At 36.1% G+C, this 25,054-nt stretch overlaps 3 protein-coding genes across 3 annotated transcripts in view; 1 reads left to right on the top strand and 2 right to left on the bottom strand.

Moving 5' to 3' along the window:
- col5a2b (collagen, type V, alpha 2b) overlaps positions 1 to 13,085 on the bottom strand; it is a 25,165-nt gene extending 12,080 nt beyond the window's left edge. The window contains exons 1-27 of the mRNA XM_016472541.1: positions 12,889 to 13,085; positions 7,493 to 7,705; positions 7,312 to 7,328; positions 7,170 to 7,202; positions 6,964 to 6,996; positions 6,807 to 6,860; positions 6,493 to 6,582; positions 5,985 to 6,062; positions 5,849 to 5,893; positions 5,692 to 5,745; positions 5,451 to 5,504; positions 5,234 to 5,287; positions 4,226 to 4,279; positions 3,987 to 4,040; positions 3,837 to 3,881; positions 3,674 to 3,727; positions 3,550 to 3,594; positions 2,837 to 2,890; positions 2,581 to 2,679; positions 2,444 to 2,488; positions 2,171 to 2,269; positions 1,972 to 2,025; positions 1,756 to 1,863; positions 1,565 to 1,618; positions 1,108 to 1,206; positions 786 to 839; positions 405 to 503 (exon numbers count right to left, since the gene is read on the bottom strand). Of these exons, the coding sequence (XP_016328027.1) occupies positions 405 to 503; positions 786 to 839; positions 1,108 to 1,206; positions 1,565 to 1,618; positions 1,756 to 1,863; positions 1,972 to 2,025; positions 2,171 to 2,269; positions 2,444 to 2,488; positions 2,581 to 2,679; positions 2,837 to 2,890; positions 3,550 to 3,594; positions 3,674 to 3,727; positions 3,837 to 3,881; positions 3,987 to 4,040; positions 4,226 to 4,279; positions 5,234 to 5,287; positions 5,451 to 5,504; positions 5,692 to 5,745; positions 5,849 to 5,893; positions 5,985 to 6,062; positions 6,493 to 6,582; positions 6,807 to 6,860; positions 6,964 to 6,996; positions 7,170 to 7,202; positions 7,312 to 7,328; positions 7,493 to 7,705; positions 12,889 to 12,979 (1,833 nt within the window). The 5' untranslated portion in view covers positions 12,980 to 13,085. The remainder of the gene's footprint in view (positions 1 to 404; positions 504 to 785; positions 840 to 1,107; positions 1,207 to 1,564; positions 1,619 to 1,755; positions 1,864 to 1,971; positions 2,026 to 2,170; positions 2,270 to 2,443; positions 2,489 to 2,580; positions 2,680 to 2,836; positions 2,891 to 3,549; positions 3,595 to 3,673; positions 3,728 to 3,836; positions 3,882 to 3,986; positions 4,041 to 4,225; positions 4,280 to 5,233; positions 5,288 to 5,450; positions 5,505 to 5,691; positions 5,746 to 5,848; positions 5,894 to 5,984; positions 6,063 to 6,492; positions 6,583 to 6,806; positions 6,861 to 6,963; positions 6,997 to 7,169; positions 7,203 to 7,311; positions 7,329 to 7,492; positions 7,706 to 12,888) is intronic.
- A 1,825-nt stretch (positions 13,086 to 14,910) lies between these two features.
- On the top strand, positions 14,911 to 18,594 carry LOC107677543 (pejvakin-like). Its single transcript, XM_016472470.1, has 7 exons — positions 14,911 to 14,995; positions 16,015 to 16,183; positions 16,313 to 16,487; positions 16,739 to 16,934; positions 18,056 to 18,197; positions 18,283 to 18,400; positions 18,587 to 18,594. The coding sequence occupies exons 2-7, from the start codon at positions 16,127 to 16,129 to the stop codon at positions 18,592 to 18,594; spliced, it is 696 nt and encodes a 231-aa protein (XP_016327956.1). The 5' UTR covers positions 14,911 to 14,995; positions 16,015 to 16,126.
- Positions 18,595 to 22,276: 3,682 nt separating this feature from the next.
- The window catches only part of LOC107677567 (sentrin-specific protease 2-like), a 13,601-nt gene continuing 10,823 nt past the window's right edge, over positions 22,277 to 25,054 (bottom strand). The window contains exons 16-17 of the mRNA XM_016472499.1: positions 23,505 to 23,600; positions 22,277 to 23,402 (exon numbers count right to left, since the gene is read on the bottom strand). Of these exons, the coding sequence (XP_016327985.1) occupies positions 23,337 to 23,402; positions 23,505 to 23,600 (162 nt within the window). The 3' untranslated portion in view covers positions 22,277 to 23,336. The remainder of the gene's footprint in view (positions 23,403 to 23,504; positions 23,601 to 25,054) is intronic.

Here is a 25,054-nt window from a genome sequence, read left to right as displayed (position 1 = left end):
TAAAATTTATTATAGTGAATATGAGTTCTTAAAAAAGACTTCATGATTTTAACATTTATAGGGGAAGTTAAAATGTCCGAACAGTTGACAAGCCCAAAATAGTGTAATTCTGGTAAATGTAACATTTCAGCACTGTTAAAATAAATTAGGAAAACAATTAAAGTGATAATAAAAAATGTAAGTTGCCATAATATATCCTTTGCAATTAGACTGTTTTTTTTCCCCGTTGTTGTTCTAAGTATTTAAAAGCATATTCATGACAGAAAGTCCCTCTAATAGAAGAATCGCCCTGATATACTCTTTGCTCTGAAAGTGTTATGCGATATACAGTATGACACATGTTAATAATATTTAGAATATTATCTTATGGCTGTTTTATAAATATACATATAATAGGGAGTTACACTGAAGCCTTTAGGTCCAGGCAAACCCATGGGTCCTGCTGCACCTCTTGTTCCCGTAGGCCCAGCTAGACCTGGATTCCCATCATCTCCTGGTGCTCCCTAAGAAAAAAACACCATTCTTATCAGAAAGTGAGATGGCAGAACTCACCAAAGTGTTGTTTTAAATGCATAGTGATTTGGAGCTGTTCAGCCATAACAACAGGCCAATCCAGAAAGCTAATTCCAGAAGGATGCGAGTTTACATGTGTGTAGTTCATTTAATTTTCCCAAAGAAATTCCCACAGGAACCACTGGTTCAAATAGGACTACAAACTGAGGAGGATTTCCTATACAATAGGAAGGAATAACAAGATTAAATCAAGTGAAAAGTCCATGTATTACCTGTGGGCCTATCTTCCCCTCTGCACCTTGCATTCCAAGAATGCCAGTTAAGCCCTAAAGAGACATGACACATAATACAGTTTGTGAACGCCTTAAATAATGTGGACTCAATACCATCTGAGCAAAATAAAGGTACCAGCAATAGCATGCACTACTGTTGAAGCAAAGTAACAAAGTCTAGGTAATAATCACAGAAAATAATTATGATATACTTTATAACCGCATGGCACTATACATAGGGTATGCTGCAAAATGCTTCATAATGTCTAAAACAATAGATAGCATACAGAATACAAATATATAGAACATTCATTTTACTAACCCTTGCCCCCGTAATTCCTGTTTCCCCAGGTCGGCCAGGGTCTCCAGTTGCACCTTTAGGCCCCGATGAGCCTGGGACACCACGTTCACCCAGTGCTCCCTGTAAGGAATGACATTGAGAAAACAAATTAATCATTTTGATCTCATTTGTTAACATTAGTTAATGCATTAACTAACATACATTTCCAATGAGCAATACATTTTTACAGCATTTTGTTAAAGTTAGTTAATAAAAATGTTCATGTCAGTTCACAGTGTATTAAATAATGTTAACAAGATACAACATTCATTTTTAAAATGTAGTAAATGCTGAGATTAACATTAACTAAGATTAATAAATGCTGTAGTATTATTTTAAGTATTTTTAAGTATTATTTTACAGTAGATATGCGGTGGCATTGCTGGCAATATTAGGTGCCTTTAAAACCTTATTGACCACTATTTAGTATGTTTCTAACCTTTTGACCTGGCAAACCATCAGCTCCTGGGAACCCGCGGTTACCTGGAGCTCCCTTGAAAAATATAAAACATTAAATATTATTGTATTGAACAAACATGTAAAGACGTCACAGAAAAAACACCCTGCAATAGTCACACTGAATATGAAGACTTGCATGTTAGTCATTCACAATAATGTAATGGCACTCACTCTTTCTCCAGCTGGGCCCAGGGCTCCAATGGCCCCTGTGTCTCCTCTTGGGCCTCGCTTTCCTTCTTCTCCCATTTGCCCCATTTCTCCTTGAACACCAAGTGGGCCCTACAACAAATGATACACCTTTTATCACTGGATGAATGTTCTGGTGGCATTATTTCTGTCAATTATGAGAAAATGATTTTAAGGCACCTGAATGTTATCAATACTTACAGGTTCTCCTTTAGCTCCAGGTTCTCCTTTAAAACCAGGGGAGCCTAGGTCACCCTTTGACATACATGAAATATATGAATGAGCACAGTATATATAATCTATGTATCAAGTGCTCCACCTCAAATATACATAAAGAAGAAAAGTGAGTCCCGCTATGGTTATAATATTACATTTAGCATTTTGACCGTTTTGTCATTACCAATTGGCCCTTGGTCCCTGGAAGTCCAGTTGATCCTTGAGGTCCAGGTGGGCCAGGCTGTCCAATCAGTCCAACAGGGCCTTGCACACCTGGGATGCCCTACAATGAACAGATTAAGAAGTTTCTTCAAAACCATAACCCAAAGAATGAGCAACAATAGCAATGTTACATTTGAAATTCTGAATTTTAATAAACACACAATTTGATGAGTAATTCATGTGCAATAAACAGTATGTTAAATTGCATTCTTTGATGAGTGTTTTAGGAACTTACTGGTGGTCCTTTAACTCCAGGAGTGCCATCTGTTCCTGATGGTCCCTAAAAATTGCATCAATATTATGGAGACCATTCAATAAACAAATCATTCAAATGTAGCCCTTTTCTAAATAACAGGACAGGTGAGACTGCACCTGGTTGCCCTGCGATCCAGGTGAGCCTTGCCGGCCCGATTCTCCTCTTGGGCCTTGGGGTCCACTGGTACCTCGTGGGCCTGTGGCTCCTGCTTCACCCTGCGCAATTTTTAAAAAGAGTGTGCTTGATTCCTCACTTTTTGTTCTTTTTTTGTGTTGCCATAACTCCTTCATAAATACAGACTATAATAATGTATCAAAAAGTTAAAGGTGCGACAATTTGCAGAACATGGTTCATACCATGAATCAGACATACCTTCATGCCTGGGCCACCAGGAAATCCTGGGGTTCCAGTGATTCCCATCGGGCCCTGTAAATGATACCAGTGTCAGGTTAGATAACATATCAGTCTTTATTAATAGAACATACTCCACATCTTTGAATATAATGTCAGATATGCACTACCCTTCAAATGTTTGGGGTCAGTAAGATTTTTTTTTCTTTAAAATTAACACTTTATTCAGCCAGGGTGCATTAAATTGATCAAAAGTGATATTAAAGACTTTTATAATGTTACAAAAGATTTCTGTTTTCAATAAATGCTGTTCCTTTGAACTTCCTATTCATCAAAGAATCCTGAAAAACATGCATTATGGTTTCAACAAAAATACTAAGCACTAATGTTTTCAACATTGATTAAAATAAGAAATCAGTCTTTTAGAGTGACTTCTAAAGGATGATTTGACATTGAAGAGTGGAATAATGGATGCTGAAAATTCAGTTTTGATTTAAATATATATATATATATAATATTATTTCCCAATATTACTGTTTTTACATTATCAAATAAATGCAGCATTGGTGAGCATTAGAGACATTTTTCAAAAGCATTAATAAAATCTAATTATCCCAAGACCTTTGAACATTAGTGTATGTATTTCAAGGTATTTCGTCAGAAAAGAATGTGTAGAATGTGTGATCTGGGTAGACAAATGAGAACTGGTGGAGGGGTTACTCTTATTCACATACCAATGGACCTGGTTTTCCCACGTTTCCTGAAAGACCACGCTTTCCCTACAAACAGAAAACATTTTGATTTACTGATGAAATATATAATACCATCAAAGCAAAATTTGTAAAAGTAATCACTTACCACAGGCCCTGTTGGACCGAGGCGTCCTCTCTCACCAGGCATGCCAGTCGGGCCCTTTAAAGTACAATATAAGCATCCAAAAAGTGTAGTTTTGTAAAATCCAATAAAGATCAGTGTAAATGAAAAATTGCAATCAGAATTGCAAACACAAAGTGCTCCGTACCTGTGGACCCACAAGTCCCATGCCACCAGGAGTTCCTGATTCTCCCTTTGATCATGAAAAGAAAGTGGCATTTACTAAGACAACCAAACCACAGGGACACAAGAAAACCATTTACATGGATTTGGTGGCTTCAAATATGTGGCCTCTGACCTTTGACCCCACTGCACCTGGTTCTCCTTTTGCACCCTGCAGACCTGGATGACCCTAAAATGGGGATGGGATTCATCAGAAACTGTGCTCAAAGCAAACTTAATACATGATTATGTACTTGGTTTGTACATTTTATAATGATAGAGACTAAAAAATATTAAGAAGTAATTAGAGACCAGTGCAAAGAGTGAATGGCAAACTAATCAGTGTTTTGAGAAGGAAGTTTTAACCTAACCCACCATTTGACCTTTCATCCCAGGTTGACCTGGTGATCCTGGAAACCCTCTGGAGCCCTATGAAACAAATCATCATTGGTAAGGATGCACTAAGCTTTTAATGTGCAGGAATTATGGAAGTTATGAGCTAATTATAGCTTTTGATCCCTGTCACCACACACATCTCCTTATATCAACAGCATTCATCTGATGTTTTCATTTGTGTTAAGGATAGAGCTGCACAGTAGTTCAGTCTGCAGGCCACTAGTTGGCACCATGGAGTCTTGTAGTTTGTGTTAAGGGCCTTTAGCTCCCTCAAATTAATCAGTCAATGTTTACATCTGTGTTTAATTTTAAGTTTAAGTTTTCCTCTCTGCTCACTTGTTATTTCTTGTGTACAGCTTGAGTCATCTTGTAATTATTATAAATGAGTTGTACTCTTATTAAAGCCTTTGATTTGTATTCGAGTCTTTTTGACATTGTGGTCTGGAACTCCTCAACATCGCTTGACAGCCTATACATCAGTTTCTCATCAGTAAGAGCATATTTTAGTATTTTAGTCCATTTAGATCAGGAATCATCATTCTATAGCATTCCCAACATTTGTGGAATTTTACAGTGACAGAAGATTACGTTGCCAGAGGATTGTGGAAATAATTATTGTCAAATATTGCATTGTTCATAACTTAAACCAAGATGTCAGGGTTTGGTTGGTTAACATAGTTCATTTAGCCCATCCTGTTTAATGCCGGATCGAGAACATTCTGGTGGCAAAAAGCATTTTTATTTTATTTTTTTTGGCTATTCAAAGCACAAGTACAATATTTATTATGAACCCTCCTATTATGGTTTGAACCGGTGGAGTACATCTTAAAAATCTCTGCACATATTTAGAAGGAACAAAATGGTGTTTTTTAAAAAAACTTCTTTGAACTTAAATCACTGGAAACAACAGTGAGATGCATTAGAATGACATTTTTGATAATATCATCCAGCCCTAAAACAGGACTGAAAACAGCAGCACTGTCTTACTAGAGAGCCAGGGAATCCTTTTTCTCCTGTATTTCCAGGGGGTCCAGGCTCACCCTGTTGAAGAGAGGAATAGGCTTGTGTTATCAAAAGCAGAGGGAAACTTAACTCTTTAGCACTGTAAAATGTGACTTGACAGCATTTGACTCCATATTGAATGTACTGCTTCACTATGATGGTCAAATAATTAAATCACTGGGCAAATTGTTGGTCAACTCACATCTTGGCCAGGTTTTCCAGGAGGACCGTCTGGTCCCCTTGGACCAAAAGAGCCCTACAGAGGAAAAAAAAAACTTTATTGCATTGTACAGTAAGTGACATTTTTTTAACTGCACAGCATGGACAGTTTCTCTAATGAATATTAGAAACCTACAGGCACAGTTAAAATATGTACCTGTATTTTTCAGACTATATATAATACATTTTACACATTAGAAACGTCTCTACATTTTTAGTCTTACCATAGATCCAGGATCACCCGCATCTCCTGGCGCACCTTGTGCTCCTGTTGGCCCCTGAGTGAAAAAGAATGGAAATTTGGAAAACCATGCCAGGTGAAGAAAAAAAGTTTAAAGACATTCATTGCATATACACAACACCAATCTTGAGAGAACTTACTGGTGGACCTGATGGGCCTGGATGACCTCTTGGTCCTGTTTCACCCTGATCAGAGCAAATACATTTTATCTCTGTTTAGTGGGTCTATATGACTTTCCAGCTAAATATTCATTTCTGAATGTGGAAAGATCTTTACCGGTGCTCCAGAGACCATCGCCGACATTCCAAGCTTCCCATCCTGGAATCCAGAGGCCATTTGAGAAGCAAACTGACTCTGTAAAAATATAAATTGAATTTAATATTAAATTAAAAATTACAGTCATGACACACTTTGCTGTTACTATAAACTTATAGATAGATATATGTTAAAATGAGGTGGAAAGATAAAACACATTCAGGCAAGTTTTTGAAAAACACTACAGGTTTAAAGCTGGATTGTGTGGGTTTGCTTGTGTTTGGTATTGTCACTCAAGATGGTGATTTAAAGCTACACTAGCATTTCTGCATTTCCAATTTTGTTGTTTGTTGAATGTTTTTTACACCTATAGACTTTTTTTTTTTTACCATTAACTTTTTACCACTTTATCCTGATTAGTAATAACATTCATCATTCAGATCAGAGGAACACATTTTACAGTTCAAATCCCTGATTAGGAATGTAATAAATACAGGACAACAAAACCTGGATAAACAATATTACTCACCCCAGGCAGTGAATTGCCTACAGGACCAGGCTCACCTGGCATGCCTGGGACACCTGGTTCTCCATCAAACCCAGGTGGACCTGAGACACCCTTCACAAAAAATATTGTATTGTCACAATTTAACTACATTTACTACATTACGAGTCTGCATTCACTCAAAGTAACATTGATGAGCCATAATTTACAGTACATTCCATGCAATAAAAAAAGAGAGAAAGACACTATTTGTACATAACTTTAATGTGTTTCTGGGGAGAAATAACCACATCAAAGAATATCAATTATTATAGAGGCTACTGGTTGATGCCACATACTCGTCTTCCTTTGCTTCCTGGATATCCTGGTCGGCCATCTGCTCCAGGGGGACCCTGTTTGATATGACACACAATATAATGGACTTCACTTTGATTGACAATTCAAAGAATGGGGATTCTGGGAGGTATATGTGTGTGTGCGCATTATTTTTTTCACCATTGGTCCTGGGTGTCCAGGGATTCCCACAATCTAAAAAAGGAATAAAATATATAAATTAAAACTAATAAAATAGTATATATGATATATAACATGTTATAACATGATTACCACTATATATAACATGCTTAACACTAATGACATATTCTCACGTGGCACAAAATATTGCAAATACGATGAACAGAAGCATAATCTTATAGACTCACATAAGGAATGTCACCAGGTTCACCTTTTTGGCCCTGAAAAAAAAACATGCAGGACTAATCAAAACTTCATTAATATTAATTTGTGATGAAAATCATTAAAAACGTTAACCTGTATGCCTAACTTATAAAAGAATTCACATACCTTAAATGCAATTGTTTCTGAAAAAGAAACACAAAATATAATTGAAATGAATTCAGGCTAAATTGTGATAAATATGTCAAATAATAAATAAGCTATCACTCCTACTCATCTAAATGAATTCCCTTTTTGAATGTAATTGACGTCTGCCCTCTAGCGGCTGTGGCGTGTATGTCAATCTCACCGATCCTTCCACGCGCGCTGGCGAAGGTTTGGCAGACAGGGCAGCACTCTCCTTCCGGGATCATGAGCTCTTCGCATCCCTTCAGATCCTCACAGTGGATCTCCTCACAGATCACCTGGCCTTTATCACATACACACAGTCTGCACGGCTCTGGCTTCCAAATCTCATTTTCTGAATAATTCTGATCACCGTCTTTACAGTTTTTCGTCTCCTCTGTTCAATGAAAATGAAAACAAACATAAATATATACACTAAGTAACAGTCATTTCTAGCCTATCATACACAAATATTACATTCACATTAGCCCCATTATCACATAAAACATTACAAAAATAAGGCAAATCGGTTATTTGCTGTTTTATGGGGGACAGCAGTTTTGTTTTGTTTACAGTTAGCTTTTTTATGAGGTGAGATTGTTTTTATTTTTTGCGAAGTTAGTGGCAAAAACAGCAAAGCACTGTGACCTCTACTGTACAAATTTAATCCGCCAGCAGAGGTCAGTCTAGCGTTAGAAATTCTTTTGTCCCCAGTACACGAGCTGGTGCTCATGTTTATATTTTCATTCTAAAATACCACTCTAGTCTTCATATTTACTGCCAAGATATTGCTTCATATATCTTAATGTGTGCTGCTTACAGCTAACAGTCCTTACAAAAACTTACCAAACTTAATTCCCTCACATAAATGGAATTTTATGTGTACACTCTAAAAAATGCTGGGTTAAATACAACCCAGTGCTGGGTAAAATAGGGACAAACCCAGTAATTGGGCTGTTTTGACCCAGCGGTTGGGTTAAATGTTTAACCCAACCTTCTGGGTAGTAACTCAACCGCTGGGTCAAAACAACCCAATTGCTGGGTTTGTCCCTATTTTACCCAGCACTGGGTTGTATTTAACCCAGCATTTTTTAGAGTGTACTATTTTAACATATTACTTACATCAGTTTTAATTACTATGATTTATCAGCAGTAATAACCAAGAATTACAATGAAACTATTTTATCGTAATCTATTAGTTTAATCTAATCTAATATTTTCAAAGGATGTCCCTTCTCAGTTGCTAGATACAATATCCAAATATGGTAAAAAATTAAAGTCGCAGTGTTACAAGAATGGACACCATATTTATGTAAAATATTGCAAAAGAGACAATCATTTCCTATGAAGTTATTATATAAAACATCAGAAGCAGACCAAAGTTGTTCAGAAGACACTTTTAATGTTGATGGAGAGCTAGGAATGGATATCATTTTTAATTTCTACATTTATTTCACATTGCAGCAACAGATAGTGGCAGTTCAACCTATCAGTCTATATCAACTTTGCATATAAAGTAACAAGCATCTGTACGCTGCAAACCTTCAGATGAAGGCCCGTAATAGAGCACTGGTCCTACTGGCCTGATCCATAATCTGCCCTTGACCAAGACATGTAAGTAACTATAATTATAAGTCAAAGTATAAAAATGAGAACTAGAGCAAGGCCACCATTCATCCAGTTCTGCTTGCCCTCTTAGCTGGTGATCACATTATATGCCACACCCTGTAATTGAGGTCTGCAGCTGGAGGCCCTCAGCCATTTTTCACTCAGTCCATTGAGGATGCACCTCTTGTGTACCACATCAAGATGTAAATTGAAAAAAAAAAAACTTGAACCTTTTTTTAAGTCAAATTATGAAGCTGGTATGTCTATACCAGAGGTGCCAGAAATCAAATTTATTTATATTCTCTACACACAAAAATAAATAATGTTACAAAAAAATTTATATATGCTTCAATGGCATGTTTTCCCCCCTCACTATTGTAATATGGCAAAGCAGGCAAAATCAAAGGTCATCAGGGACCAGCTTTGCCATGTGGGCCCTGGTTTTGGTATATGTGGTCTGTACAGTACATCTTTCTGTCTGCCCAACAAAGGTTTTATCTGTGCTCGAATCACTACAATTTTATATCTTATCCTGTCCTACTGTTTCTGTTTGATACAACATTGGCTATTTTTGCCCATTTTCCATATTTCATGTGCAAACAGGAGGTTACTGACAGTATCACAGTAAAAAGCCTATATGGAAATGTTGAACTTCCACTTAATACTTTAACATAATTATAGAGTAATACAAAATAAATTACATGATATCATCAGTCAGAATACCGATCATCGTTTTGTGATGAACCTCTCATGTTGTCTGTGTTGTGTTTGTCTCTGGTTCTGAGCGACAGATCCAGGCTGTCATAACTCTTGATTAGAAGCTGTAGCATGACAGAGGTGGCAGACAGAGTAAATAGCAGTTCTGATGCTCAAAGTCTGTCGCATCTGAGACTATCCTGAGGGCTGGCAAGTATTGCTTCCACTGCTGTAATTAAGCAATAATGTGTATGACTATCTGAAAGCCTTTAATGCAGTTCTCCAGAAAAGGGACACAGTGGAAGTGCAGACAGATTTATGCAAGGTGAGAATTATTTTAGGATACATTTGTTGCCCCTTCTTTCATCAAAGGCATTGGTGACAGCTGTAATTGTTTCAGTAGGCCCAAACTATGTCATAAAAACATTCCAAGCAATTAAGAAGACTGAGTGAAATTTCTCTTCACTTTTTCTTTTGAAAATTATAGACTTTGTAAGTCAAATTAACTGAATATAATTGATCAATATTTTAAATATAAGCTTCAAAATAAAAAAGTAGTAATGATATAAGGACATGAGAATTCAACCACTAATACAGCAACTGCTGAATGCTGAACCTTATCACTTTGAAGTAGTTTTCCCCAAATGTAATTTGCAAATGGGCATTAAAATATAATGGCTAAATATTATGCTTGGTCTCATGAGCATGATGGAATTTCCGGTCCACTCAGTCTGCTTAATGCCTGTCTAAGCTTCACTATTTCATAGCAATGTCTAAAGTCATCATCTTAAATTAAAGCCTAAAATAATATTAAATGTACATTATTTTCAGTATTGTCAGTGGCACTGAAGCAGTAAAACTACTAGAAGCAGGACACCTGCTACTATTCATCTGTATGAAACTGGCCTTTTTTAAAGCACTATTCTGAAAAGAAAGTAAGTACCAATTTAGTGGAAAAGCACATACGTTATTTTGGGGAAACCACAGCAGCCTCTATTATAGGTTATGCTTAACTTTAGTCTGTGGCTAACTTTTATTTCTGTCAAAGTGAAAAGGCACGCCCTCTGTCTGAAGTTTTTAACAAAAATATCCTCTTTGGAATGTACATTTCTTTACTATATTTTCATGTATAGAATGGACTTTGTATTTGTCATATTGGAGCAAACAGTTTTCTCTGCAAGTGACCCTGTATTTCAGACCCTGTGATTGACATAACACCCTCCCTCTCATAAAACATTACAAGCTGGCTCTCATAAGGGTCATGACGTGTCCCCATGTGGGATAATTACTGTGAGAAGGTCATACACGTTGTTGTATGTACTGTATATTAGACCAGACTGATGTACAGTAGGGGAAGTTCACCTAAAAATGAAAATTCTGTCACTCATTTACTCGCTCTCAAGTTGTTACAAACCTGTATGAGTTTCTTTCTTCTGATGAACACAAAAGTAGATATTTTGAAGAATGTCGGTAACCAAAAAGTTGACGGTAGCCATTGACTTCTGTAGTGTGTCTTTTTTTTTTTTTCCATATGGAAGTCAATGTGCAACTGTTTGGTTAGCAACATTCATCAAAATATCTTCAACAGAAGAAAGAAACTCAAAGAAGTTTAAAACAACTTGACTTGAGGGTGAGTAAATGATGACAGAATTTTCATTTTTGGTATCCCTTTAGACTATGAGTGTCATCGCATCAATTCACTGTGCAAAGGTTTTGAATTCAATGTCAATTTTGACTCTGAATCGATTCCTGCTGAGCTACCCAACAATGCTTCACCTGATCTGTAGTGTGACTAACCTAAGTGAATGTGAAAACATCACAGCTGGATTTCAGGCAAACGCATTTGCCACATGATTGGGTGTGTCTAGCATCTCTTTTGGGAAGAACTTTGACCACAATTGGTGGCCAGCTTTGGTCTGTGAAAACCTCACATCATTACTCGCAAGGCCATGAAATTATGTCTTCAACTCAGATAGAGCTGACAAAGCAGAAGATCGGGATAATTCAGCTTGCCAGTTTACTATTAAATTAGAAATTCAAATTGTGCTAGTTAGTAGGGAAGGATGCTGTTAGAGTAAAGCCTGTTATGAAGGTCTTTCCTTACAACAGCATTAACTTGCTTTGGAAATATGGCTATTCCACCACCTCATATCCTTTTTAATTCTGTTCATAACATAAATGGGACTAAAACAACGTCTTTACTGTGGTGTGTTGCCAACATCCATTACTATTGATCACATTTAATAGGATGAATTAGGTTGTAGTTTAACCAAAAATGAAAATTCTGTCATCATTTACTCATACTAATGTTGTTCCATACCTGTATGACATTCTTTCTTCTGTGGAACACTAAATGAGGGCTTTCCAAAAATAAAAAAGTGCATGGACACTGAGTCATACGGGCTTAAAACAACATGAGGTGAGTAAAGGATGACAGAGTTTCAATTTTGGGTTTTAAACTATAATTTTAAGCATTGAGTTAGTACATCCTAAACTAGTACACTGAATAAAAAACTTAGTGTAGGATTTAGTTTAAAACAATTTTCACTCAGGTATTTCTAGTAAATTTCACAAATAATTACAAAGAAACGGCACATTTAATTAAATGTAAAATTTTTAAGTAGAAAGACTGAAATAGTATTTTCTTATAAAGCATACTAATAAAGAAAGATTCCTTCACATATTAAGGAATAGTTATGAATCAATCTGTAATTGTATGGTGTAACCTGCTTATATGGAGAAACTCAAAATAAGGTGAGGGGGAAAAAGCAAATCAGGACAAATTATCATAAGTGACTCAAAATACCCATATTTTATGCATAATTTACATAATTATACCAGATTTGTACAAAACAAAAAAACAAACAAAGCAGTTAGATTTTTTTTTTTTTTTTTAAACTGAACAAACCACTTTAAACAGTCCAGACAAAACAGTCTAAATGTAAATCAAACATTTAGCATATTTAATTATCTTCATAATAATCTATAAATCATTTCCATAGACGCCCAAGTTGAATGTCTAAGTGCAATGAAAAAAACAGCATGACGTGGTCTTGTTTTCCCAGATATTAAAGTGAAAGAAGGTCAGAAAGGCCATTGTATGAATAGCCAGAGTACGATTATTCAGGGGTAAACAAGGTAAATGTAACTTATTTGACCTCTTTCAAGCACTTCTTACATATTTACATCAAATACTACAGCTGTGCATACTGATATACAGAGTATCGCTCTTCACCTGTTGTGTCAGGTTAGTGAAGTATGAGACAGGTTACTCACCGGTCTTGACATCCTGGCATGTGATCAATAACACCTGGGCCAAACAGATCCCCAGCCATACAGGTATCCTGAGGTGATGAGCTGCGGTCATTTTCACAACAAGGAGGCGCAGACCTTGCCCGTGCCTGCCACAGGAGGTAGACTATGAAAAAATCACAGCTTCAACATACGCTCCACAAGATGCCCACTCTACCCGAGAGCGCAGCTGCCAGTCTCTGCGCAGATGCTCCTGTATGAAACTCCAGGCAGCCTGTGCACCCCCGCCCTGTGGTTCTGCAGCCTCTCATCTAGCTGGAGCAAAAATAACTCTAGTCTCTAGTCTGCTCTAAGATGATGCACACTTATGAAGAACATGAAGCAGAATGCATCATGTATCACACTTGAAAGCTCACTAGCATCACTCACCAGACAACAATTGGCTTTAATTATAGAATAACCACACTGTAAAGTCATGAATAAAACAACGATTATTGTAGTAGGTTTTACAAAAGTAATATTTCAGTCTTTCTACTTCAAAAGTTCACATTTAATTCAATGTATTACTTGCCATTTCTTCGTTGTGAACTTCATAAGCAATTTCTCAGTGAAAATTGTTTCCAAGTAAAACACAAAACAGTTCATTTAAGATTAAAATATACATTTATTAGCTCTGTATGTTGCCTGCAGTTGACACTTAGATTGCACCTGAATGCATAAAGTGATAAAGCATGACCATGTGATAAGCCAGTAAGCATGAATTAGTCAACACTCTCATTAATATTCATGAGTTAAAACTCATTAACATGAGATATTCCTATCAGTCTTTCACACTGTAATGCAATGAGCTGATGAAGGTCACGAACAAAGAACTATTAATATGTAATTTAATATGCAATTTATATGTAATTTAAATGTCATATAACAATAAGGTTTTAGTGTAACTGTTTATAATTTTTTATACACTAATATTTGAAAGTTTGGGGTCCAAAAGTTTGGGCTTTTTTGAAAGAAATTAATGATTTTATTCAGCAAAGATGCATTTAATTGATCAAAAGTGTCAATAATGTTATATTACAAAAGATTTCCATTGCAAATAAGTGCTGTTTTTTAACATTCTATTCAAAGAATTCAAAGGAGATTCAAGATTTATGATCACCAAATCAGCATATTAGAATGATTTCTGAAGGATCATGTAACACTGAAAAGTAATGACTGCTAAAAAATTCTGCTTTGCCATCACAGGAATATAATGCATTTTAAATTGTAATAACATTTCAATGTTTCATCTGTATTTTTTTTTATCAAATAAATGCAGCCTTTGTGGGCATAAGATAATTTTTTCAAAAACATTACAAATTTTATACCGACCCCAAACTTTCAACTGTAATGCACATTAGCCCCTTATTGTCTTTTATTTTTTGGACAAAACGTTTGTGTTCCAAAGAAGAAAGAAATTCATAGTTTGGAACAACATGAGTAAATGATGACAAAATGTCAATTTTTGTGTGAACTATCTTTTTAAAAACAGAATTATAGGCTATGTACCTCTAAAGAAACTTTTGTGGGTGAGGGTTCAGTTTGAAACCAGTACAGGATAGGCCATTCATACTCGGCCAGCCTAATTGCACAAATCTTTCTGCATCTGAGAAGGCAAATTACTTCAAGACAAATATAGGTTGCTAGACTGTTTCCCCTTTATTCATGTCATTACAGTTGTTTGTACAGTTCTAAATGAAGAAGTTTATTCCCATTGCAAACATTCTCCCACCTTATCGTCATAATTGCCTCACTAACACGGTGACCTCAGGATGTTCTTGGCCGCAATCACAATGTATTACTACAGACCGTGTTCTAGAAACTATAAACAACTCTTTACAAAAGCTCTTTTTCTCCATTAATGTTTTACCAGTGTGCCTTCAACAGTAACGGACCTCAGTGGAGGAACCACATGAGGTCACGAATGAATGAGTCATTACGTAAATACATTTTAGCCAAAAGAACCTTGTACGCTGCAGAATAAACATATTCTAGCAAACTGCTTTATGCAGACATACAGGTTCACTTCCACCACAGTATAAAGTATCCACATGCTTTGTTAGTGTATAAGGGATCCTGGTTTGGTTATAAGGTGAGAAACATCTTTTAGTCATTTTAAACCACAGTTTATTTTACATTTTATGTGAATCTCTTCAACACCAGACTTTATACATCTTCACGGATTGTAGATTTTCTGGTTCATCTTAAATATAACAGACCTTAAAATAGTTTAAACTCAAAGCAGAAGTTGTTATTCTTCAGATGCTATTCTGGTAAAACATGATTTATCTCTTGCATATGTTGTTTCTTTTCTACTTTGAATAATTTATTATTTCTCTGGCTGAAGTTGATCTGGGCTGCATTTCCCAAAAGCATTGGGTAGCAATTCTATGCAATTCTATGATCTACCCTAAGTAGATCATAGAATTATTGCCACCAATGGTCTCTCAACTTAGCTTATGATGCTTTTGAGAAACGCAGCACTGGTCAATATATAACAAGAAATAACTAAAAACTAAAACCAAAACAAAACTTAAAAAAAAAAATACTAAACACAAAGAAACTAAACTAAACTAAAATAAAATGGTAACACTTTATAGAAAGGTCCCATTACTTAACATTAACTTAATCTTTTTTAACATTAGTTCATGAAAATACAACTGTTCGTTGTTAGTTCATCTTAGCTTAGATCCATTAAATAATATTAACAGATACAACTTTAGATTTTAATAATGCATTTGTAAATATTTTAATTAACATGAACTACGATTTAAAAAAAAATACTATTTTTAATTGTTAGTTCATATTAACTGTTAACAAATGGGACCTTATTTTAAAGTGTTACCAATAAAATAAACTGTTGGTCATATAATACCACAAATATGGCTCATGTAAACTGGTTTGACCTTATCATGCTATACAAAAAGGTTATCAGATCTGCAATGCTGTATACATTAAAAACCTCATTACAAGTAATGTAAACTAGGTAATTACAGAACAATCAAGCTAATTATATTCTGTTTACAAAATAAAATGGAACAATACTGAACAAGCATTAACAAGATAATTATACTCACTTTAAACTTAACTACAATGTATGTTCTAATTTAGAATGAGTTACTTATAACAGATGTGATGGTGTCAGGACTATTATTTGAACTCGGTAAGACACTACACATATGGCAGAGAACACCCTGATCAGCTTACAGCCACTTTATTATTGATGATCTGGTTGGACAAACCCAAGCAGCACCTCTGCTTCTCATTTAGCCTCGAACAGGTATGTTGCCACAGCTAGAACCAACTCAAATTCAAACTACTCTGAATGAACATACACAGTAACGATATGCTCAAGCTTCGGTGAACTACAGTCATGTTTGCGGCTGCAACTAAAAACTTTGTGAAGCAGGTGGGGAACACTGGACGCCTAGTCCCTGTGCCCAGTCTAAGTGAAGCGGACCGATATCAACCCCTAAGTCTGGTGACGAGGAAAAGGAGACGACATTTCTGGAAGAAGACCAAATATGCCACAACCCCTTTCTCACTGAAAGACATACTCGTGGGAGAGAAAGAGATCACAGCAGGTGAGTTAGAAATATTTAATAATTTGATATAAAATAGCTAGATGAGTATAGATGAACAAGTCCTGTAAACATTCAATCAAACATCCATGTAGAATTTTATGTGCATGTTTGTGTCATTTTACTTACAAAATGCATAAAACACTTAATTTTATGTATACAGTAGTTTTTGTTATGAATGAAGGTGTTTTTTGCATGATGTGGATACTGCAAGTGGTATTAGAGGAGTGTGTCACCTTCACTATTTTTGACAGGGGTCTCCTCATATCAGCTCCTGAACTATGAGGACAAGTCTGATGTTGCCCTTAATGGGCGTTTGGGCAACCATCTGATCCATGAGGTGGGAGTAAACGTGAGTGGTTCAGATTCTGTGGCAGTAAAGGCCTCATTTGGAATTGTGACCAAGCATGAGGTGGAGGTTCCAACATTACTGAGAGAACTCAATGCAAGGTAAAAAAACAAAAAAACACTGTGTGCATATTTTTATATATACAACAGTTAGTTCCATCCCTCAAAAATTGTCTGAGAGCTGGTATTTGGACCAACAGCTATAGGAATGTTCACTGTTTATATCACTCCACTTTTGCACAGACAGGTTACATTGGTTAGGCCAATAGGTGGCGACAAGTGACTTTATTTATAAAAGAGCTAGACCCATTCACTCAACCAATATTCATTCAGGAAACTTTGCATATTTGCTTGCCAACCTTTTGCTTTGCTCCAAAAATTCTTTCACAAAAATGTTTTAAGACTTCTTTTCTGGTGCTTTGCCTTTATTATGATACCACAGTGGAGAACAGACAGGAAGAGAAGTGGGAGGGAGAAAGAGAGGAGGGGCGGGATCATGAGATGTCCTCGAGCCTAGATTCGAGCTCAGGACGATTGAAACACAACAGCGTTATATGTTAGCTTATTTGCCCACTAGGCTATTGCTGCCATCCCTTCATAAATCTTTTGCATTCTCTCTCCAAAGTATTGCATTCCACCAAGAAACTTTGCATTCGCTCACAAAAATTTTGGGTTTGCTCACTAAATTTTGCATTCCCCTTGACTATCAAGAAACTTTGAATTCGCTCACAAAAATGTGGGGTTCACTTGTAAAACTTTTATGTTTCCTTGATTCCCAAGTAAATTTTCTTTCTTTTTTTTCCCAAAAAATTTGTGTTAGTTCCCCCAAGTAGGCCTAATTTTGCCTAGTTCACTCTCACAAAACCTTTGCGTTCCCACAACTCCCAAGAAACTCTACATTTGCTTGGTAAGCTTTTGTGTTTCCCTGAGCAAATAAATCTGCAAAAGAACTGAAATACAGTTTTTCCTCTCATAATATTACTTCCATTAACATGTTCTTTATGGGCTCTCAATCTTGACAAAATAACAGGCAAAATTGTGTCTCAAATTTAAGTTATGATAACTTTGGCTTCGAAATATTGGCCGAGGCTGTGATACCTGCAGCCATGCAAATATTCAGAACAGCAGCACTCTTGAGTACTTGATGAAAAGAATCACTGAATTCTCATTCTTTTTCTCACAAATCTTTTTGTCTATTCTCCTCTCACTACTTTTTCTATCAGGAAAGTTGACCTGGATCACTGTTTGATCCATCAGTCCAAAGAGAGTGGGCGGACTGTCCTGTGTGTTGTCATGGAGAGTATCCGCACCACGCGACAGTGTTCCCTCACCGTCCACGCTGGAGTGCGAGGAACTACCATGAGGGTAAACAAATGCAAGTGTGGCCACCAAATAGTATATTTGTCGGTAAAGTCTGTTGTTCTCTGATACTCTGAATCTTCTCACACAGTTTCAGATAGATGATGGTCGAAACCCTAAAGGTCGAGATAAAGCCATTGTAATTCCAGCCCACACGACCATAGCATTCAGTGTGCTAGAACTTTATGTGCGTCTTGATGGACGTCTAGGTAAGCACTAAATGACTTCATAGTAGTGTTCTGTCTTGGGGTCAGTACGATTTTTTTTTTAAAGAAATTAATTTTTGTATTCAGCAAGGATGCATTAAATTGTGACAATAAAGACAAAAATGTTTCAAAAAAATTACTGTTTCAAATATTCAAATGCTGTTCTTTTGAACTTTCTGTTCCTCAAAGAATCATAAAAAAACACTGTATCCACAAACATAAGCAGGACAATGGTTTTAAACACTTATAATGTTTCTTGAGCTCCAAATCAGCATATTAGTGATTTCTGAGGGATCATGTGACACTGAAAACTGCAGTAATGATTGTTGAAAATTCAGTTTTACCATCACATAAATAAATTACATTTTGAAATATATTAAAACAGAAAAGTTATTTTAAAATTATGAATAATAATAAGTTCACAATATCACTGTTTTTGCTCAGAAATCATTCTAATATGCTGATTTACAGCTCAAGAAACATTTCTGATTATTATCAATATAGAAAACAGTTGTGCTGCTTGATATTTTTGTGGAAACAAAGTGTAATACAGTTCATAAGTTTGAGTAAAGGAAGAAGGAGAAGGAAGAAGAAGAAATTAATATTTTAATTCAGCAAGGACACAAATAATCAAAAGTGAAATTTAATACATTTAAAATGTTAAAGATTTCTGTTTCAGAAAAAAATGCTGTTCATTTAACTTTCTATTATAATCCTGAAAAAAGTATCACTGTTTCCACAAAAAAATATTATGCAGCAAAAACTGTTTTCAGCATTTATAATTGTAAGAGCCATTATTAATAACTGAGCACCAAATCCACATAGAATGATTTCTGAAGGATCATGTGACACTGAAGTCTTAGCTTTGCCATCACAGGAATAAATTACTTTAAGAAATATATATAAAAAGAGTTAACAGTTCATTTTAAATAGTAATAACATTTCACAATATTACTGTTTTTATTTTTGTTTTTGATCAAATAAATGCAGCCTTGGTGAACATAAGAGACTTCATTTAAAAACATTCATGAAAAAAAATCTTAATTATTCCCAAGTTTTGACTGGTATACACATTGTGACTCTAATAATTGAAAATCAGTAATATACACATAATACAATATAATAATAATAATGCAAACTAAAAAGACTTATCTCAGAAACAATACTTGGTGCTAATTGTGTATCGCTTTGTTTACATATTGTCCATAATGTTCATTTATATCAGTTTTAAGATGGTGTTTCTTGCATATCCAGATGCAAATCGACAAGATAACAGATCATTTAGGGCAAAAAGCTAGAGCAGATATTTATTTCATCACATGTAGACCAGCTGCTACATTTTTGAACATACTGTGCTGTCTGAATAATTCAGGCCTATCAATAAATTAGCCTGTAGATCACGTGATCGCAGAACAGGAAGTGCTTCGCTGACAGTGTTGTCTCCCGTGAACAGGACACCATGGAACTGTTTACAGAGAGCATGTGAACTGAAAGCCAGGATAGTGCACGGTTACATTTGTGTGCTTATTTGACACCTGTTGGCCCCAATATGTTCAGAATAGTGTGATTAATGGAAAAATATATCTTAATCTGTTGATCGTGTAGCATGGAATATCAAGAGCTTAAATGACAAACACTTGAATGTCAAGAACAAAAATTAAAGGATTCACCAATTCATGTGCTGATTTAATTATTTTCCATGTTTGTTTACCATGTTTACAATTTAAAAATAACATTTTAAAGTTTTGAATTTTACATGATGGTTTGAATTTTTACATTAAGTTTTTCTTTTTTTGAGAAAAAAAAGAAATAAATTATACACACACACACACACACACACACACACACACACACAACACACACACACATATATATATATATATATATACACATACACACATATATACACACAAATTTTTGAGTTTGTTTTTCCAAAAATAAATATATATAGCATTTGGACCAATGAGAAACGTAATTATTCATTATAGTTAACAAATAATCCAACAGACCTCACCCAACAACCAGGACACCTCAGCCAGACCAGATACATTTTACAACCCAATGGAGTTTGCCTTCTTACTTAATGCTCCCTCCTGAAAACGACACATAAAAATATAAAAACGAACTCCTTCCCTACTCATTTAAAGAAAACCTTCCAGGAATGAGCATGCCTATTTTGTTTATGAGTATTACTTTCTTGTATATTGTCTTTGGTATTGTTTACTGTTTTAGGCATGTGTCATGACAGAATCACTAGCTAGTTAATATAACCTCACCTATACCATGTTTGGTATCTATGAATTCACCTTTTGATGATCTAAATGAGATTCTATATTATATGTTGATACCTATGCAACATATTAGTGTTCTAACAGTCTTTAAGAGTTTTTGCATCAACACCCAATCCAGTTACATATGCAAAATACCATGCTTGAAAACAAAGAGTTGTAAACTTTCCCTCCAAAAGTTCAAGACACCATTGGCTCTTTGATCCCCCTGAGGTGTGACCTCCACATAACTTAAAAGGCTTGCTTCTAGTCTCTTGTCTCATCACCTTCCCATCTTTCGCTGGGCCAGCGCACCTGGCAGGCCTCGACTACAGCCATGTTTTCACTCTTCACTTTTGAGTAAACTCTCCCAATCACCACCGAGTCAGAATAACATCTTTGGAGTTCATCACCATTCAAACCCGGAAGAACGTGATCACAATTCCAACACCACCAAACCTTCAAACCACCAAGACTTTCAATGAATAAGGCAATTCAAGTATCGTACATTTAACTAAACAAAACGAGAGGTTCAGTATAAGCTGTAGATTCCGTTGACTCTGAATGATTAACTGACTCCTTTTCATACTCCTGCTTCATCCTGTTTCTCTAACGCAGAGGTGCCCAAACTCGGTCCTGGAGGGCCGATGTCCTGCAGAGTTTAGCTCCAACCTGCCTCAACACACCTGCCTGGAGGTTTCTAGTATGCCTAGTAAGAGCTTGATTAGCTGGTTCAGGTGTGTCTAATTGGGGTTGGACTTGGATCTAAACTCTGCAGGACACCGGCCCTCCAGGACCGAGTTTGGGCACCCCTGCTCTAACGGTTTCATTCATCCAGTCTCACTTGCCCTTCCCCCATGTATGAGTGATTATATGTTTGCTTGTTTAGATTAGTTCTGTTAGTGCTTAGTTAATGAGTTTTTGGTCCTGTCAATGCCTGTCGATCTAGCTACATGCTCTAAAGCAGTACTGTAAGAAATGTATTTTCCGTGGCTAAGAAAATAGAATTTCTTAAGAGTTGATATGAAATTACACCGGATGTTCGCTGGACAAACAGATTAGTTGATGGCAATTTAATTCTGCTACAGTTACTACTGGCAGCTAATATAAATAATTGTAATTAATCATAATTAATAGTATTTATATACATTTCCCTTTAGAGCTAATATTCACCCCAAACATTTGAACAGTGGTGTAACCAAATTGGCCATTAAATGTTTGTAATTTATGTTATTAATTGCTGTATATTATACTTTGCCAATTAAAAATGTTTCACAACTTCTTGTGTGGTCTTGAATTTGACCTTAGTAGCTATATTAGTGGGTGACTTACTTTCTCACTGGAAGACAGAAGACATGTTTTTTTCATTCACATCTTTATTACTTACAAAAATAATGACCAACATTCTGCATTAATGACAAAAACGGCTCATATGCAGTGGGCCTTTTCATTTTCTATATTAAAGCTTGCATCAGAACTCAGCTCAGAGCCAGCTCACCCACTACCAATCCAAACACTCTCCATTCTCACAAACAAGTCCACTCCAGGATATGCACTCAAGCGAAGAGCCACATAGGAACAAATAAATATAGACCATTTTTCTTCTTTTTTACTTCAAGTCAGAATTAAAGCACTTTTTGATCCTGCGTTTCTGGATGAGAGGAATATTGCAGAAATGAACCACCCAAATGTCCGTTTGGCACAACTTCACTGTTCCACATTTCCAGTTCAATATTAATGTCTAATACAGCCATTGGGATTATGAACATATAGAATCTAAAACAACAAGACCACTGCATTCCCCTCCTAGTCATCCAACTCTGTTAAGCTCTGTTGCTTTCCTACACACAGATAACTATAAAACAAGCATGTTCAGATGCTCCAGAAACAGGTGTGAAGCCAAAATATTTTAATGGCTTTAAAATATGAGATGCTCTGGCAACAAGGCACTTGGAGGCCAGGACTATTTAGAGACACAAAAGAAACAAGAGATCCACTGAATACTGTTGCTTTCAGTGCAAGCGCCATCATCACCATGCACATCAAACCTTGCTATTAGGATGCTCTGACAACATTGTAGGTTTTAAAACACAGAAGTCTTGACATACTAAGCTGACATCGGTGCATCTCATTCAAACAAAATAAATATGCTTATCATTCCTTATTAATGCACATATGATGTAAAAAGAGATACGTAACTGCTAAAACATCCCCACGGCAAGAAACTCTTACTGAAAATAAGGTCTATTTTGTAACTTTAGTCCCCTTCGTAACTAAACATGGGAACATCAACAGCTACTTCTGTGAGTTGGGAAAGTCTCACAGTATAACCAGTAGGGGGCGATAAGACTACATTCTTGGAATGAGAACAATTCCAGCCTCACAACAAATGCTAATGAGGCTTTCACCTGCTCAGATCTATTCACACCCCAGTCCAGTGTTCTGCTCATATTTGCGCTTCTAGTGTTTGGATTCGTACAGTAGGGACTGGTTATTAGTGCAAACAAACCCAGCCTGGAACCAGCAATCCAGTCTGTTAGAAAAATTGGGTGGAATTTTGCAACAGGCCAATATAAAGCCAAATGTCTCTAGAAAAGAGCAGAAGGGACAGACGAATGGTGGTCCTGTGCTTTGGTCAATCTGATTCAGTCAGTACGACATTCCCAATGCTCCTACTGCAGCAGCTTTCGGTTGAGGATCTCCCAGATCATAGCTTTCCTGAAATACGGCATATGATTCTAGAAAGAGAGAGAGAGAGAGAGAGAGAGAGAGAGAGATGCATAAATTATTGAGACATGTATTAATATGCATGTGTTAGTGTGTGAGTGTACACAAAGTACCTGTCTGAATGTGAGGTTGCGTCCTCGGGAGATATAATCAGCATATTTGCATACGAACACACCACAATCACTACCATTCTTCTGCTGAGGGATCTCCTACAAACAATAATTAGAACAGAGCTCTTACAGTATGAAGACAGAATGAAACGATATTCTACAGCAGTCAAATTAAAATGTTGAACTTGGAATATTGGTTGAATTTCATTTTTAAAAATGCAATTAAGTGCAAAAAAAAAAAAAAGAGGTATAATATAGGAAATATTTATTAAAAAGCCAGTTGCCAAACCAATCTTTCTCATTTTTTTTTAGTTTAGCTTGAAGTACTAAAATAGCTAAAACTAAATAAACTAAAGCAAATAAATAAAAATGAGTAAAACTATAGACATTTAAAAAAAAAAAAGACTAAAAATGACAAACTGACTAAAATTAAAGTAGAAACAAAAAATAAATAAATAAAACCTAATTCAAAATATAAAATACATTTAAAACAATGCAGACTCGTACTTCTTTTTTTGCAAACAGTGGCGTTTCATTTATATTTATATGTTGTGCCCTCTTGTGGACCTATTCGACAATGTTGATTTTTAAAAAATCTGGTGATCACTGAAGTCTTGTAGCTTTTACCCTGAAATATTAAAGAGCCCCTATTATGGATTTTTGAAAATTACCTTTCATGCAGTGTGTAACAGCTCTAAGTGAATGAGTTTTAAATCTGAAAGTGCACCGTGTATAAAGTTATTGTCTCTCAAATGAAAGAGCAGACTCTGAAACCCCGTTCACACTGCCAGCGACACACAGCGACATGCTCCTATTCATTTTCAATGGAGAGCTGGCGACTTCCGGCGACAGTGACCGTTGGCGACAGAATGTGGGCGTGTCAAGTGATGCGAGTCAAGCTACAAGAGTTAAGAAATGTTTAACTTTATGCAAATGAACAGCGAATTTCGCGAGCGACAACCAATAGAAGTGAAGAATCTGTCAGTGGCGCCCACACGTCACCGATTCGAGTGCAGGCAAGACAGGACAGATTTCCGCAGCGATTTCACTGTTTTATATGATTTGACTGTAACCACATACATGGATATAAAAAAAATAATGCGTAGAAAAGAAACTGTTGGCTGTTTAAGTGAGTTTGATTCATACATTGATGGTTCGAGTTGTTAATTATACGATGCAGTGAGCAGTTTTGTCAATAACATTAGAGCGACAGCAGTAGGAACGCCCACAAGCGTCTTCACAGCGCAGTCTAGTGACATACAGCGAAAAAGTCGCTGGCAGTGTGAACGGGGCTTGAATGATTGAAACGAGTCGTTTTTAAAACGAATCCAAAGTTGTTTCATGTTGACGTCAAAATGAAACATTAGCATACTGCACGCCCACTTGTTGGTCTTTTCATGTTGGTCTGAATGAAAATGCAAATTCATTCTTCCCACTAGGTGCTTCTCTTGGAGCTAAAAATAGCGGTTTCCCCGGTAACAGCTGTACACAAAGCAGCACTGCGCTCACAAACGCTGCTTTATCAGGCATTACAGGCATGATGAAATGAAAAT

Source organism: Sinocyclocheilus anshuiensis, unplaced genomic scaffold (assembly GCF_001515605.1).
Source record: "Sinocyclocheilus anshuiensis isolate Anshui unplaced genomic scaffold, SAMN03320099.WGS_v1.1 scaffold472, whole genome shotgun sequence".
NCBI lineage: Eukaryota > Metazoa > Chordata > Actinopteri > Cypriniformes > Cyprinidae > Sinocyclocheilus > Sinocyclocheilus anshuiensis.
The sequence above is the reverse complement of the archived record's forward strand: the minus strand, read 5'-3'. Positions and strand labels throughout refer to the sequence as shown.